This window comes from Protomyctophum parallelum, assembly GCF_964188405.1.
Source record: "Protomyctophum parallelum genome assembly, chromosome: 10".
Lineage (NCBI taxonomy): Eukaryota > Metazoa > Chordata > Actinopteri > Myctophiformes > Myctophidae > Protomyctophum > Protomyctophum parallelum.
Window position 1 is genome coordinate 4,976,115 of NC_139704.1, and position 18,675 is coordinate 4,994,789.

At 42.7% G+C, this 18,675-nt stretch overlaps 1 protein-coding gene across 1 annotated transcript in view; it reads right to left on the minus strand.

Moving 5' to 3' along the window:
• Positions 1-18,675, minus strand: part of LOC310865260 (protocadherin-15-like) — a gene marked incomplete at both ends in the record, with an annotated part of 422,228 nt that overhangs the window by 283,368 nt on the left and 120,185 nt on the right. The window contains one exon of the mRNA XM_083774285.1: positions 5,057-5,227. Coding sequence (XP_083630411.1) covers positions 5,057-5,227 — 171 coding nt within the window. The remainder of the gene's footprint in view (positions 1-5,056; positions 5,228-18,675) is intronic.

Below are 18,675 nucleotides of genomic sequence, written 5' to 3' on the forward strand. Positions count from 1 at the left end.
GGTCAGAATGGGTTCATCAGACCAGTGTGTGTCCGGCGGAAACCTCGTATGAATCTGATCTCAGGTCAGAATGGGTTAAGTTACTTTTAACACCACTGATAATTGGCATGCGCGTCTCCCCTCTCTGCCGCACGGTAAGTCGGTAACTCAATGTGGCCGTTAAAAATGGAGAGGACGTGTGAATAATATGCTCTGCCGCTCTGGGCCTCTGTGACGTGGTTGGTGTTGGGCAGAAAACCTGCTATCTCCTCCTGCTATATTAACCCACTCTGACCTGAGATCAGATTCATACGAGGTTTCAACTGGACACACACTGGTCTGATGAACCCATTCTGACCTGAGATCAGATTCTAAAAAATGTCAGTCGTTCTTCGATTTTTCAAAAAATAGCAGACCTACAAGCTCGTATCGCGCCACTCGGTGGCGCGATATGAGCTTGTAGATCTGCTATTTTTCAATAGCTAAAGCATAACATGATGCCAACACCAAATTGGGTGCCCGGTCAGAATGGGTTAACCTGCTACATTTCAACTTGTTTTGTTCTTTCCCCAAATTAATATGTCACGCAAAAGTAGCAGAAAATAGCCGATCTACAAGCTCACAGTGCGTCTTTCAAATATAGTATTATTATTATTATCTTTTTTTTGCATTTCATTGCATCGATCACGACGTCGTCGCACACTAACATAATGTGGATGTACTCGAGAACAGGCCCCCTGGCGCCCACAGCAACCCCCTGGCGGGAATCGAACCGGGGAACTTCTAGCTGTGAAGCTCATAGTTTATTTTAAATGAAAGTGTGCATGGTGTTTTCACGAATACAAAGGAAAAGTATCAACAAATGACTAAACAACAACTACATCGGAATCCAATCGGTATAGATTCAGTACACACGGTTTATTGTGTTTCTTCCATCCAACATTTAATGAAAAGTGAAAGTTTTGGACATACAGGGTTTTTACAATATTATGCTTCCTTTTCGCACAGCTAGGCAACAGCTACAGTATAGCAGCTCTCTCTGGCAGGAGAGGAAATCTGCTCCCTTAACCAATTCTGACCTGAGATCAGATTCACATACGAGGTTTCCACTGGACACACACTGGTCTGACGAACCCATTCTGACCTGAGATCAGATTCTAAAAAAATTCAGTCGTTTTTTTAGATTTTTCAAAAATAGCAGACCTACAAGCTCGTATCGCGCCACTCGGTGGCGCGATATGAGCTTGTAGATCTGCTATTTTTAAATAGCTAAAGCATAACATGATGCCGACACCAAAATGGGTGCCCGTTCAGAATGGGTTAAGGGTATATTTATATCCCTCAGCTTCTGGAGTAATCCCACCCCTCGCTCTCCCTAAACCACCACCCCTCTCCGCATTTTACAATGTATAAGGTGCGCTAAATCAAAATCCCTCTGGCTCTGCACAATGATTAGCTTTAACCCATTCTGACCTGAGATCAGATTCATACGAGGTTTTCGCCGGACACACACTGATCTGATGAACCCATTCTGACCTGAGATCAGATTCTAAAAATGTCAGTCGTTCTTCGATTTTTCAAAAATAGCAGACCTACAAGCTCGTAGCGCGCCACTCGGTGGCGCGCTATGAGCTTGTAGATCTGCTATTTTTAAAAAGCTAAAGCATAACATGATGCTGACACCAAAATGGGTGCCCGGTCAGAATGGGTTAATACCCTCCTACGGGCACTCATTATCCAGGAAGACCCCCGTGTCCACATTTAGAGAGCCTCCCCTGGGCAGAAAACAAATACGGATCAACTTAATAATGCGTGTCCGGCCATTGTGATTAATTACAATACACTCAATTATGTGCACGAGACAAATTTCCCCGTAGGCCCGATAATGTTAGCGTAGCAACGACCGCACGTTGCCTGAAGAGGAGGTCAAACCTAGAGACCAGCTAATATAAAAACACATACAGAACACCAGTGGTTAAGCAACCAGGTCTCTGGAAAAAAAAGCCATGAACAGTTTAAACCTATGTACAGTATACAGCAGCTATTTGCATATACAGTACCTGCCTTTAGCACAGTGGCTCTAAAACCACTAACCAGTGGTTCTTGAGGGGGTTCCAGGTGGTCCCCAGCTGCAGGTCGTTAACTCTTGAGAGTAGGTTTCATTTTTACGCTCTCAGGAGTTAGATTATTGTTAAACATCTGCGTTAATACGTTTACAAGAAGTCTACGCAATTAGAGAATGTAGAAGGATGGTTATTTTGATCAACGTTTGCTGTTATCTCTCCTATAATGGCACCACAGTGATAACCAAATATGCTTTCGTTTTGGGTCTGAGAGGCTAACATCGCATCATGGTGGTCCGTGGCACAAATGCCAAATAAATAATAGGCCTTTATGTGAACAGGGTTGACAACCACTGCTTTAGCATACGATAATGTGCAGTCTGTGGTCTTAATTGTGGCACAGCTTCGGTGGGGAATTAATCCCACAAGTTCAGAGAGGGGAAAAAAAAGACACGAGAGCAAGAAACGAGAAAGGCCAACGGTGTCTCGGGCTGATGACAGAGCTGTGCTCCGAGGCCTCTGAGACGGTTCCAGGGACCTGCATATACTTACAGCAGTCTGGGAAACCTTTTATCGTTAATTGTACATCACGCGGGGGCGAGTCTGAGAAGGAAAGGGGGAATAAACAGCAGTGATTTGATTCAACAAGGCACACACGTCAGCACGCGTACGGAACTGTGCTTCTGAGGGCATAAAAAAGGACACCATTTTTGTATTATTTTATAACTGAAAGTAGACAAACTTAATCTATCAATGTTTTACGAGGCTGGTTTTCTGAATGGCGTTTAACTTTTTTTATTTCGTCATTGCCATTAACACAATCAGCGACGGGATTCCTTCAAAATAGGAGCTCTGGAGTGTCGGAAAGACATTGCAATAAGTATTTCTTAAATTCTACAATACGTGTGGGTTTATTTGACCATTACAAGTCACACACACACACACACACACACACACACACACACACACACACACACACACACACACACACACACACACACACACACACACACACACACACACACACACACACACACACACACACACACCTTTTCATCATCCACAACAATCTACAGTATATTGCATATCTCTCCCTGTGACTATTGCCACATTCTCTTTCTGTCAATTCAATCTATCACTCTTGCATACTAAAACTTTCTCTCGCAGACGTGCAACTCTCTCTCACACACGCACACAACCACCTATCCACACACGCACACACACACTCACCCATCCACACATGCACACACCCACCCATGCACACACACACACACACCCACATGTTGCGGTAACATCAAGTTCAAATCCAATGGTCATTCTCTAACCCATTCTGACCGGGCACCCATTTTGGTGTCAGCATCATGTTATGCTTTAGCTATTTAAAAATAGCAGATCTACAAGCTCATATCGCGCCACCGAGTGGCGCGATACGAGCTTGTAGGTCTGCTATTTTTGAAAAATCGAAGAGCGACTGACATTTTTAGAATCTGATCTCAGGTCAGAATGGGTTCATCAGACCAGTGTGTGTCCGGCGGAAACCTCGTATGAATCTGATCTCAGGTCAGAATGGGCTAATCATCTTCCCCCCCCCCCCCCCCCCCCCCCCCCCCCCCCTACGGCAGAGTGCCACAGTGTAGTCTTAAGACCAGGCACCAGAGTGTTTGTTATGCATTGGAAGTCTGCGGAGGAAATTCAATGCAGAATCAACTTTCAGGTCTGGCCTCAGGACATCCTCCATCCCCAAGGCTCTCCCTCCCTCTCCCCATCCCTCTCCCCATCCCTCCCTCCCTCCCTCCCTCCCTCCCTCCCCCTCTCCCCCTCTATCCCCCTCCCTCTCCCTCCCCCTCTCCCCCCCTTCCTCTCTCCATTTTCGCTCTCATCTGAAAAGCCCCGTTCAGACTTCAGCTCTAATTGCCGAAACCAACGGAGCTGAACATGCTTCTCCTTCTCTGTCGCAGAGAAGGAATATGCTGTAACAGCAACCAGGTGAACTCTGGAGACTAGGGGGGGGCGACTCAGCGACATCTGTTGCATGCTAAAAAGGCCATTCACAACGCCAGCGAAGCGACGCAGCAGCGACGCAGCATTGACACGTTGTGGCATGCCGCCCCAAAGCAGCAACTGGAGGCGTGGCGCTGCCGAGCGCCACAGGGAGAACATCCATTGAGAACACATTGTTGTTTTACGCGCGTGGCATATAAAACAGTGGTTCTCAAACCTTTTCAACTCAACTTAACCCATTCTGACCTGAGATCAGATTCATACGAGGTTTCCGCCGGACACACACTGGTCTGATGAACCCATTCTGACCTGAGATCAGATTCTAAAAATGTCAGTCGTTTTTTTAGATTTTTCAAAAATAGCAGACCTACAAGCTCGTATCACGCCACTCGGTGGCGCGATATGAGCTTGTAGATCTGCTATTTTTCAATAGCTAAAGCATAACATGATGCCAACACCAAAATGGGTGCCCGTTCAGAATGGGTTAAGGACGCTAACATTGTGTACTTGGCCATAAAAATGTGTGCCCCAGAAAAGAAGATCTATGTTAAGAAAATGTAAAATAATAAAATAAAATAAATCCAAATACGCTTGACAGTTTTTAAAACATTCAAAAATAGCTGCGTTTTATAGGCAAAAATGGTTTTAAAAAAAACCCTTATGGCCACCCTAATTAACAGTGGATTGTGCCTTCTACCTGCACCATTCATATGTTTAATTCGTCATTTTAATGCCAATAGAACAATCTGTGACATACACACTATATCTCATTTTAACCCATTCTGAACGGGAACCCATTTTGGTGTCAGCATCATGTTATGCTTTAGCTATTGAAAAATAGCAGATCTACAAGCTCATATCGCGCCACCGAGTGGCGCGATACGAGCTTGTAGGTCTGCTATTTTTGAAAAATCGAACTACAAACATTTTTCGTCGTAGTTTTCGTCTAGGATCAGATCAGAAAGAACGTATTGCGATGGTTTCAATGTGTGAACGTGTCTGTCTTCTCTTACCGGGTCCCAGAACTCGGGGATGGCGGCCCGGAAGGTGATGGGGTTGCAGTCGCGGGTGTTGTTGACGATGACGCAGGGCAGGAACATGGGGCCCAGGTCGTCTCCGTCCAGCACGTCCACGGTCAGCGTGGTGGTGGCCGTCCGCCTGTTGGCGCTGTACGGAGCGCGGTCCTGAGGGGGGAGGAGAGGGCACAACACACACCTTTACAATTCACAGTCACAGTGGCGTGCACAGATAGACACTAGGGGGTGCTAGAGCACCCCTTGCCCTTTTTGGCAATGTGCTCTTAAAAAAAAAGAAAAAAGAGTTTTCTTTTTTTTCTTAATTTGTAGTGTGTGGACCATGCGGTGACATTGATCAAATCTTGATAGAAAAGGCTTCTACTATATTATTTAGGCCCCCCACAATCTAAAGCTATATGTTTCTATGTCAGTGGTTCTTCGATAAATAAATAAAATAGCAGACCTACAAGCTCGTAGCGCGCCACTCGGTGGCGCGCTATGAGCTTGTAGATCTGATATTTTTCAATAGCTAAAGCACCAAAATGCGCTGCACAAGGTGCCCTTTTTTTTTCACTTGAGCACCTGCCCCTCTAAATGTCTGTGCACGCCACTGCACAGTCATACAATGAACGGAGCGCGGTCGGTCCTCGCGGGAGAGAGAGAGGGGGTAGAAAACAAATCTTTACAATTCAAGGTTATATAGATATGCCACCAGACAGGCAACACGAGGCGCTTTTCACTTCCCAAGGCAAACAACAAATTGAATTCTTTGCCACTGCCATTGACCAAACTGACAAAAAATATAATAATAATAACAAAAAACAAACGCTAATTCCGTGCTTGGACTAGGCCAGGGCATTCACTTCTAGTCAAATAGTGAATGAATGAATGAATGAATGAATGAATGCATATTTTGTTTTTCCGGACAGTTTCCCACATGGGATTATGAGACACAGCAATTTTAAACAATAACAAAACAAAAACAAAACAAACAGGTGTGTAGCCACTAGCCAGCCAGCAACTCATTCAGCTTACAGACTGTACATGAAATATATAACCAATATGTAAAACAGTTATAAGTTTATCTATAATACAACTTAGTTACATGTCACCCTTCGCCTCCTATCCCATGCCCTATAAAGATACTTTGAGAAAGCTAAACTAGTTGTTTGACTACCTAGTATGTAAAAGAAAAAAAGAAATCCCCCCCCCCCCCTTTTCTGAAAAAAATATTTGTACAACTATAATCTACCCTGAGGCCTGCAAAATCGGGAAAAATAAACAAAAAAAAAATCTTATCAACTAGTCAACTAGTACCAACAAGGTCGACTAGTGGATTTACTAGTCGACTAGTTGAATAGTCGACTAGTTGCTTAATGCCCTAGCTTGGACGGACCCAGACAGCCAGCCAGGGACATGTGTGTGGGGGGTGCCTTGGAGTCGAGCACAGTTGCATGCTGCAAGGGTCAATAGGTCGTACTCAAGGGTCAATAGGTCGTACTCAGACATGTGGACATACAGTAGGGACTTTTTTTGGGGGGTGGGGGAGGGGGATTATTGTCAGGGGGGGGGGTCCCCCGATGATTAGCTTAATGTCCAATATTGTTTGCTCACTTGTTGTGGGAAATATGAAGACTCAAATCTATATAGTATATGGTGCCAGCTAGTCTGTCTGGTCGTGTCTGTGAGAAACGACACCTTGGCCTGAAAGCCTGTCTCAATCAAATCAAGTTGTATGTAAAAGGCTATGTCACACCTATTGTTTGTTATGAGACCCTGCTGGGCCTGACAGCCATTGTATTGTACCTTTGTAATGGTCATGTAAATCTGTGGACCTGCTTTTGGGGTATAAGAGAGGACCTAGGAGGAAGCTCAGGAGACTGGTGGGAGGGAGACCACAAGAGAGAGATGGAACTGAGAGAGGAGGTTGAGGGATACAGGCTATGCCTGCTAGACTGAGAGATGTTGTTTGTTTGTTGCTGTTCTTCTGAATAAACTTCTAAGATATACATTCACCCGGATGGCAGTATATTGATTTCCATAACACACTCGACAGTAAACAAACCAATATATATGCAAGGTACAGTATCTGCACATTGCAAGTGACAACAAGGACATTTAAGACATTTGTAATAGAAAAAAACTCCTGCACACTGTCTTCAAATGTAAGAAATAGAGATAATTATTTTAATTTGAAGAGTTTTTTTTAAATCTTTTTAGTAATTTGGGGCCCTCGTCTGGTTTTCTCCTACACACATGTCGCAAAAGACTTGTAATACATCTAATATAAACATAATAATAAGAATGAACAATTATTAAAAATAATCTACAAGCTTATAGTTCGGCTATTTTCACAATATTTATCTGTTGAACCAAGTCAAATTCCAAGTGCTTGTCACGGTGGGGGCAAGGTCCTGGGTTCGATTCCCGCTGGGGACGCTGTGGGTGCTGGCGGCGTGTTCCCTCCTCCGCGTCATCAGTGCCCATACCCGAGGCGGGGTTGGCGAAAGGGCCTTTCTGTGTGGAGTTTGCATGTTCTCCCCGTTTCCCCTAGGGTAGGTACCCTCACAAAAAACATGCCGTAATCCTGGTCTCTAAAACTACCTCCCATTGGCCAGCCAGGGCGTCTGATGGAGGGGAAAGGAACTGGTCGGAATAACGTGTTCCTTCCACACGCTACGTCCGGCCGGGGAAATGTCCCCCCCCCCCCCCCCCCCCCCTCAGGTGAAAAGAAGCAGCTTGGACTCCTCATGCATAGAATAGGTCAGTCCGCTGCCCCCCTCAGGTTGGCAGAGGAAGTGTAGCCCAGGATTACATAGATAATTGACACGGTAACAAGACTACTCGCCCCGTTTCTGTTTTCCTCCCAGAATTTTCCCCAGTGAGGGGTGGGAGAGGCTGGACAGCAGACGGCTGGACTTTGAATTTCTCTAACTATAAACTTTCATGACAGCAGCAGAACAGCCTAAGTACAAATATAATTTATGAAAAGCTACTACAGTGAAGTCTGTTCACAGAAGTTGTTGTAGGATATGTGGGGATTATCTGACGAGGTACCATTTGAGGGGGCAAAACCTTACACTAAATAATACTACATTGTTTATAGGTTCAATATAAGTCAAATAATATAGCCTTTCCACAGGTGTATCTTTTTATATTTTTCAAAAAAGAATACAAACAGCCAATAACATATTACAAAGTTATCCCCCTCACTGGGGAAAATTCCGGGAGGAAAAACGGGCAAGCACCGGGGTGAGTAATCCAGTATTCATTGACACTGGGTGAAAAAAATGGGTTGCAAAATCATGGGATAAAAATAAGTGAAAAAAAGGGGGGGCGGCCAGTGGAACATTTTTGAGGGTCAGGGTCTGAAAAGTTTGTGAACCTTACACTACTCCCACTGCGGATTACTTCTGCTTGTTATCAAAAAAAGCCAGACTCTTTTCAAACGATAACAAAGACCTCCACAGACAGTTCTAGACCCCTTGTTACTGTGGTAACCGTTGTACAGTAGCTTTGCCGAGCTGTGGATTTATTTATCATTTTAAACATTTACTAGTATTTTGGGCACGCCACGCGGACCCTCGAGAATGTCCGTGACACAGAGGTGGATAATGAGAACACGAACAGCTCCAAAACATTGTGCACGCCACATTATTATTGTCTCAAATTAAAATGTATAATTATACATAATAATTGCATTCCTGAACCCAGATGTCATGTAATTTAGCTCCGCTAAATTTGGTACTTCGTCCTGTGCATAATTAAAATGTGAAATTACACCTTGAATCTTAAAAGTAAGTAATAAAGTTGATTTATATAGCACATTTAACCCATTCTGAGCGGGCACCCATTTTGGTGTCAGCATCATGTTATGCTTTAGCTATTTAAAAATAGCAGAAAATCGAAGAGCGACTGACATTTTTTTTAATCTGATCTCAGGTCAGAATGGGTTCATCAGACCAGTGTGTGTCCGGCGGAAACCTCGTATATGAATCTGATCTCAGGTCAGAATGGGTTAAGTCAGAGATACCGTAGCGTAGTGGTGGAATTTGTCTGCAACGTGTAATTTTCCTCTTCTACCCCAGATTTGAACCGGGTTTCCTGCTAAACCTGAGCTGAAATGTTTAACCATTGAGCTAATGGAGCCTGCCTTCTCAGCCAGAGGATACATTTACCATTGAGCTAATGGAGCCTGCCTTCTCAGCCCGGAGGATAAATGTAATCTAGAATAGATCTTCAGGTCAAACTCGTGTCAGATCCTCATCCTGTGTCTAGGTGAGACATGATGCCCTTTGACACCATCTAAACATCTCAATAGGAGAGCAGGGAGACAAAACACAGCCACCCTAAGTTAAATGGACTATTTTGCTGAGTGGTGCAATAACAACTTCCTGGACCTAAACCCCAGCAAAACTAAGGAGCTGCTGGTGGACTTTAGGCAAGGGCCCGTCCACTCCACCTCCGGCCCTATAGAGATAAATGGCCAGGCAATAGAACGTGTCGAAGAGTATAAATACCTCGGCACCACCATCGACCATGAGCTCACATTCAAGACCAACGCGGAGAACATTCACTCCAAGTGTCAACAAAGGCTGTTCTTCCTCAGGAAGATGAGGAATAGCTTCAGGTCCGGCCATCGATCCTGCAGGCCTTCTACAAGTCCTTTGCAACAACAAAGACGTTTCCGAAAGGAAAAAATAAAGTTCTTTGAAGTTGAAGTTGAAGTTGAATGGTATTAATATACTCCATAGCTTTTTGTAGTTAATTTGCATGCAGTATACTTCTGAAGGCTGGCCTACGTGCTTCCTCCCTGGGCTTGGTACAGACCAGTCTTTGTAATAAAGTGACATTGTTTCAGTGCACTCTCTACCTCGATTATTTCTTAAAGACTCTGATGTGAGTTATGAATAATCCACCACAGACAAAATCACATTATTAATTAAACAAAAAGTTACTGTGGATGGGCGGGGGGGGGGGGGGGGTGTCGGGGGAGGCAAGGTTGAGAGTATACCGCAATACAGGAATTGCAAGTGGAATTACATTATTTCTGTTTCAGGAGCATATCTAATCTCAACTGGTTGTACAATCGTGGCGCGACTGCAACGTCGCCTTGTAGTCGTGGTGACTGACTGTGGGACAGACTAGATTTGTTGTCAGATCTAAAAGACAGGCCGTGTAGGAGCTGAGCTGTGGTGCAAAATGTACTAAAATGTTTTACTTGAGGGAAAAGTATCAATATAAATACTCTGTTACAAGGAAGAGTCCGGAAATTAAAAATGTACTTGTAAGTGAAAGTACTGAGTCGTTATGCAGAAAGTCCCATTTCACAATTTATTAAAAAGAAAATCTTTTGAAAATAGCAGATTTACAAGCTCACAATGCGTCACGAGCTTGTAGAGGTGTACAATGCTGAAGTGGTTACTGTAGGCCTATGTTTTGTAATGATAAACAAAATCTACAAAGCATACTATAGTAACTATCATTTTCAAATAAATGTAGTAGAGTAAAAGTACAATATTTGCCTCTGAGATGTAGTGGAGTAAAAGTATTGGAAATTGGAAATACTCATAAATTGGAAATACCTCAAAATTGCACAAAATTGCAAAGGGGATTTTTTCAACATTTTACTATGTCATTAATATACCTTAGAGTTGAAATAATAAAAAAGTCTCCCCATTCTGTGTTGCCTAGAATTGTAACGTTATGAAGTACATCTCGGTGACGTCACAAAGATGTACTTCATGATGTAATGTTTCCTCAGACCTCCGGTCCACACAACAACACTAAGGTATATTAATGACATAGTAAAATGTTGAAAATGAGTGGTATTCCCCTTTAAGTACAGTACTTGAGTAAAGGTACTTAGTTACTTATATAGTTTCCACCACTGCAAAGTAGACAGATTTGCTGTCAGATGGTAGAGACATGCCGTAGAGGAGTTGAGTGCCAATGAATAACCTCCGCGCTTTAACCCATTCTGACCTGAGATCAGATTCTAAAAATGTCAGTCGTTCTTCGATTTTTCAAAAAATAGCAGACCTACAAGCTCGTATCGCGCCACTCGGTGGCGCGATATGAGCTTGTAGATCTGCTATTTTTAAATAGCTAAAGCATAACATGATGCCGACACCAAAATGGGTGCCCGTTCAGAATGGGTTAAGACGGAGCCTGACCAAAAACAGCTTTCAAAGCAATCGTCAAGATCTTCAATTGAATTCTACAACAGACAAGCAGCCAATGAGTGATAGGCTAGGAATGGGGGTGATGTGCTCGCATGTTTTAGTACCAGTAAATATCATCGAGGACCATCGGCAGGCAATATAAATCCTGATTTACACTAGACTATGTTATTTTATTCGACTGCTGCCAATGGTTTATGCAGGGTATTGGGCGGGCCACAGCTGAATGGGTAAAAGAGGTTGCCTGATAAACAGAAGGTTCCAGGTTCGATTCTCATTCAACCCCATTCACCAAAAATAGCAGATATGCAAGCTCATAGCGCGCCACCGAGTGGCACGCTATGAACTTGTAGGTCTGCTATTTTTGAAGAATTGTGAAAATGTGTCTCAAAGCTTTGAATATAATTTGTTACAGAGTGAACATTTCAACTAAAATCTTTGCTTCTGGAACATATTTTCAGATGGGGGTCGGCGGCCAATTACAGATAATTCTTGGCATGAAAATGTTTGATCACCACTGACATAGAAACATGGGGTTTTTCAGAAAACCGTCAGGATTTAGAAGACATTTGTAGAATCGAGCTCAGGTCGAAATGGGTTAACCCATTCTGACCTGAGATCAGATTCATACGAGGTTTCCGCCGGACACACACTGGTCTGACGAACCCATTCTGACCTGAGATCAGATTCTAAAAATGTCAGTCGCTCTTCGATTTTTCAAAAATAGCAGACCTACAAGCTCGTATCGCGCCACTCGGTGGCGCGATATGAGCTTGTAGATCTGCTATTTTTCAATAGCTAAAGCATAACATGATGCTGACACCAAAATGGGTGCCCGGTCAGAATGGGTTAAGTGGTTAAACTGAAGTCATATTGATAAATTCCAAATATTAGTATTATGCTGCATCACAGGACTTGCATCACAGCCCCCACTTTGAGGACCCCTGGCTCAGAGACCCCCCCCTCCCCCGGGGAGGTGACCAGACGGCCATCTTAACTATAGGTATTGAAACCACACCAAACTGGCTCCTATATCTTCACGAAAGGAGCAGCGGCTCTCCTCACAGTCCCTCGTGGATGACGGGAGTTTCTCACCTCACCCCCTAAGGGAGCCAGCCTGCTGAGAAAAGCCTTCTCGGCTGCTTGTAATCTGCGGTCGCGTGCCGTTCTTTGGGTCACAACCCGCGTGTCGAGACCACAGGTGAGGGTGCAGGGAACAATGATGGAGCGAGAGCTTTTTTGCCTTGGGGCTCAGCTCTCTTCTCGGTGTGGTACACTCGCTCCCTCTGCTCTCATTGTCAGGCTGATCTCACCTTCCATTCATCCATCCTCCCGATCGAACAAACAACAAGACCACCGAGATTCTTTTGAACCGCTTCACATAAAAGACGAGAGTTCTCGTCATTGGCACAGAATGATGGCGACTCATTCCTATACCATACCAGATAAAGATACACAAGTTACAAGTGAAAGGCTTGCATTGAAAAGTGTAGTTTGTAAAAGTACAAAAGCAGTGTGGCATCAAAATGTGTTTACAGTACAAAAAGATAGCAGATAGCAGGGTATCGCAGAGGACCTGGGGGCATGATACGGCAAGTGGGAATAAAACCGCAAATCCCCATACGGTAGAATGATGTCATTATTGCCAGCCGACTGCTGGAGAAGATGGTGTCAAACCAGAGTTTCCATTTAAATAGAATATTATTATATGACATATTACTTCTAATTCTTGGTACTATAAGAGGGCATGGTATAAGGATTATTGACTCAAAGCTGTGGCATGGGCTTTTTGAAAAAATAATGCACTTGAGGCAATTAACCTCTGCACAATACATTATTCAACTAGAAAAAGTGCCCTTCTGGGCACAGGTCTCCACCAGGATAGGAATGTAGGACATTGCAGCTTGCCTTCATCTGGTGGTTGGATAAAAGGGCAACAAAAGTAAATTATCCACTGATCCGTGCAGTTAGAGGTAAAAACACTTTTCGGCCAGTTATAGCGCCACCTTGAGGCTGAATTGAAATTGTTCATGTGGCATTTCGTCCTCGGCCTAGTGGGAATGTGCGTGCACAATTTCACGGAAATCACGCGATGTGTTCATGATTTGCAGCATTTTGTTTGAAACTGAGCACTCCTGTGAACTTTGGAAGCCAATCTTAACCAATCAGGATGGAGTGTGAGAAATCTGAAAGACCGGTTTCGTTGAATGGCTCTAGAGAGACTGTGTACCAATTTGTGCGATGTTTGGACAAAATCTGTAGGTGTACTGTGCAAAAACTAGTTTTGCACAAAGCGGCCTCCTGGTGGCGCTATAACAGGCCGTTCTGGAAAGTTTGGGGCAGAGGTTCATCGTTGGCATCCAGGGAGTGTGTGTGCAAAATTTGGCATCGACCGGGTTAACGGTGGCCGAGATTAGCTGCTCACGGACACACACACGGACACACGGACGGACGGACACACGGACGGACGGACGGAGTGCAAAACATACTCTCTCCCCATGCCTTCGGCCTGGTGGAGACAATAACCTCTTGGTTAATCTGTGATTATTCATGAGGCCTATATCAATACATATCAGGGCTGGGCAATATGACTCCAAAGAATATACATTTCAGACATTTGAAAATAGCAGATCGACATCTGACAATGTGTCGCGATGAGACACCCTATTGACACTATTGAGACCTCTCGCCGATTCTAAAAACTCCTTCTAAAACCTAACCTAAGGTCTCTGAAAACCTTCAAATTCGTATTCAATAATAGGTCGAAATGGGTTATTTAAATTTAAATTACTAACTTTTAAAAAGTTAGTACTTTTTTCCACCACTGCAGCGCAGCAATAGCAGAAATCCCACGCTCATGTCGACTCCTGAGTGCTCCGACATCAGCCTTTACTAAAAACCTCATTAACCCATTCTGACCTGAGATCAGATTCACACGAGGTTTCCACCGGACACACACTGGTCTGATGAACCCATTCTGACCTGAGATCAGATTCTAAAAATGTCAGTCGCTCTTCGATTTTTCAAAAATAGCAGACCTACAAGCTCGTATCGCGATACTCGGTGGCGCGATATGAGCTTGTAGATCTGCTATTTTTCAATAGATAAAGCATGACATGATGCTAACACCAAAATGGGTTCCTGTTCAGAATGGATTAACACAGTTCATTTATTTATTATATCAGTGCGTATTCACAAAAATAAGTATTCAGTTAAACTGTTCCCGTAGCCGATGGGTTCTTTTAACTACAATTGAGAAGGTGTGTGTGTTACATTACAGAGACTTTACATTACAGAGAATTTAGTTTAGTAGAAACATGACAACTGTACAATACTTAAAACAGTAAACGGTTGTCATGTTCCAGTCGTCACAGTTGTCAGTTTGTCACCGTCAACGATGTGGACCTCCCTGCGGGCTATATATATCTGTCTGCTGTCGGAGCACGGGTGGAGCGGTGAGTGGACTTCCAGGCAGAGGGCGCTTTCACTTTGCCACCCAGATGACGGTATATGAGAGACTGGGAACTTTGCTTTCTCTGGTGGTCCAGCTGCCTGGGACATGCACACAGACTGATTGTTGGGAGGGTGGCTGTGGGAGGGTTTCGAACATTCGACCGTCTGCAATGTCCAAAGGCGAGTCAGAACTTTAAAGAATGGCAATGTTTTGTACTGTTTGCTACGTTTGACGGCTGCCATATATGGTAGAGATGCTGAGTGACATTTACATTCATTCATGTTATGTTGCATCGTGAAGACAAGACACCGCCCAAAAACTATCTGTAGCCTAGCTGTGAGATGATCTGCTCTAGTGCGCACACGCACACACACACTGTTGCACGCACGCACGCATAATAAAATCGGTGGCAAAAATGTCTTGTAACAGTTTGTACAGTATGATATGAACAAAATTGTCTCCGGGGACATACTATTTGCTGCAACAGAACAGTACAGTAGGCTACAGTACTGTGGAGAAGAAGTGAGCAACACAGTGCTTAAACTACACCTCACATTGTCAGTGTGTGTTTCTGAACTCTGACAAGAGGGAGTTCCAGTAAATAGTACTGTTCCTCTGTTTCGTTCCACCCCCCCCTGTCTCGGTATCCTCGGGCAGAGATAAAATGAAAGCTCCCCGGAGGACCTTTTCATTTCCCTTTGAAACACTGGGATACTCGCTGCCTCCTTTTCCATGGGAGCTGAAAGGCAAAACGGAGGCGGCGCATCCGCTAAACGAAATGAAGCTATCCACAGCTGCACTTATGCAGCTTATCTAGTTATATCCGAATATATGCTTTTTTTTGCATCTTGGAGGCAGACATTATTTCCAGGTCGTTATAGTAAGAATAAAATGTTCCCTCTAAATCCATTGAGCCTCCACTGGTCTGATGCAAAAATGTCACTCCTAAAAATCTTTGGATTTTATTATACGCTGCATGGGACAATGTCAGACTGTATACAGTACCAAACAAACTTTTTTCTGCCTAATAGCCATGCATAAGTAAGTAAGTAAGTAAGTTATTCTAAATTGCATCTCTTATTCTCTCATTGTACAAAATGTCTTCTAAATTCAGTATTCTGAAAAAAGTCTGTTTCTATAATCGGTACCCCTATCTCAAAATATTTTGTTCCACGGTCGCCAAGAAGCAAAGATTCATGTTTAAAATGATTATATATTCTATTATATACATATTATATTCGATGATTTGCACAAGATGACGATTTCTTTCTAAAATAGCAGATCTAGCTTATAGTGTGTCACTTTGTACACTATGAGCATGTATCTGATATTTAATAGTATAATATAAATGGTAAGGAAGAGAAGCAGGTGCGCTTCATCTGGATGCCTCTTAACCCTCTAAGACCCAGCGTTGCTTTTTAGCAACAATTTTATTTTAATTAATTACTAAATTATTATTATTTTTTTCTGTTATTTTTTCACCTAAACGTCATCAGTGATGTTCATTGCAATGCCATTTCAATGCCATTGGTCATGCTATTTGCATATAAATACCCCCCACAGAGGCTGAAATTCACACAAATTAAAAATGTCTGGACTGGATTTTGAACATTTTTTAACCTAAGACTTTTGACCTTTACCCTAATAAAGGTAGGTACAATAATAGTAATATATGTTTTTTTTGTGATCATTAGAATGTCTAAAACTTGTTTTCTTCATTATTGTGAAAGATATCCCCCAATTGTAAATTATGAATTTATTATATTATTATATAATTATTATAAATCTTTCATCAAACTTTATTTTTTTATTTTTTTTAACACATTTTTTAGTCTTAGTCCTAGTAGTACAACATAGTAGTAAGGTTGAAATCTTTTTTTGCAAGTAGAAATTAATGCGGGTGTTAGAGGGTTAAATGTAGCAGCTATAAATATAACTTTAATACCATCAAAGTGGAAAAAGATGCACTCCAGAGTAAAGGTTGCAAGACCGGCGCAGAATACAAATTCTCATTTTATTGGAAACGCTTAACACGTTCCTGTCTCAGCCTTCCTCAGAGCAGATTAAAATGTAATATAATGAGTTAAACTGGCTTCATTTGCACAACTTGATTTCCAATATCTTTTTTCCAATAACCCCACTCACTAAATCAATTACTATGCCCAGCGCTGTTGGCCTAATTGTAATTGGAGAGACTCGCATTACTATAAAAGTATAGCCTTTAACCCATTCTGACCGGGCACCCATTTTGGTGTTGGCATCATGTTATGCTTTAGCTATTGAAAAATAGCAGATCTACAAGCTCATATCGCGCCACCGAGTGGCGCGATACGAGCTTGTAGGTCTGCTATTTTTGAAAAATCAAAAAACGACTGACATTTTTAGAATCTGATCTCAGGTCAGAATGGGTTCATCAGACCAGTGTGTGTCCAGTGGAAACCTCGTATGAATCTGATCTCAGGTCAGAATGGGTTAATATGCAAAGTAAATAATCATTTAAAAACCTGAAAAAGTTTAATGTGATAAGGAAGTGTAATAAATAATCAATATTTCAGTGCATCGCAGCTCCGCAAATGACTCAGCCCCCTAGATTAAGTGATCCTTTTACATCTCATTTTGGATGCCTGGCTATGCATAATATATCCTTTATGCATACATGCATTTAGAGGAGGATCCCATAAATAGTGTGCACAGATGAAAAATGTGACTGATTAGGCATTCTGCTCGTTTAAGCAAATTGCGAGGGTCGAGGTTGGAAATGATCTGCTTAAAAAAAAAAGAAAAAAAAATCAAATGAACCAAATGAACTCAATAGCATCTCTAATCTGGGCGTTTCATGATATCAGAATATGAATCATCTTATTGTCACATCACATCACAGATGTAAAGAAGCACAAGTGAAATTATCTTTGTATTTTTTTCCGATGATATGTAAACCGCATTCAGCAAAAACTGTTTGTAGATCAGCTCTTTTCAACCAAGCGATTTAGTTTAAAGTGAAAAAAGGAGGGACCAAGTATAGAGCCTTTTTGGAACCCAGTATGGTCAATGAAGTACTTTAGTATGGGTTTAAATCAGTGGTTCTCAACCAGCGCTCCGGGGAGATGTCTTGTTTGGACAGACACTGTTACAAAGAAGATGGATGTATCGACATTGCCAACTTTATGTATGAGTATGGCAAAAACTTTAATGTTGGAGATATCTTGTTTGGACAGACACTCTTCCAAAGAAGATGGATGTATATCAACATTGCCCAACTTTATGTATGAGTATGGCGAAAACTTAAAAAGGTCAAAAAGCACTATACCGGCATATATTATTACCCTCAAACGGCGAGGAGAACAAAAACATAATGAACCGTTCTGCATGCAGCGCACATGAGCTCAGTGGAGCAGCAAAGTATTGATTCAAGTTGGAATTACCTTCCACTTAACAGCATAACCAGAGATTCCTTTAGGATGTAAGGAAAAAAAAACGTTCATTCTCAAAGTCTGGCTTTGGGTGTTCCAATTCCATGCCACTAATGGAAAACTGTAAGTCGAGTTGCTGCCACAGAATACTAACAAGACTTTGCTCACATAATTTCTCTGCAGAGTTCTATTTATTTAGCTCAACGCCAATGCTAAGAAAAACAAACAAAGTGGTGCATGAAAGGGTCCATTAGGTATTAGAGCTGTGATGGCATGAACGTATTAGATTACCGCAGTGAAAATGCAACCTAGGGGCACTCGGGGGGGAGCAGTGTTAAAGTACCTGCCCATCACCACCGCGGCGTCTAGGCCAGGGCTTCTCAAAGTGGGTGCTGTGGCACCCGAGGATTCCTCTGAATACTTTGATAGTACGGTAGTTGGAATGCATCATTATCACATTCTGAACGGGCACCCATTTTGGTGTCAGCATCATGTTATGCTTTAGCTATTGAAAAATAGCAGATCTACAAGCTCATATCGCGCCACCGAGTGGCGCGATACGAGCTTGTA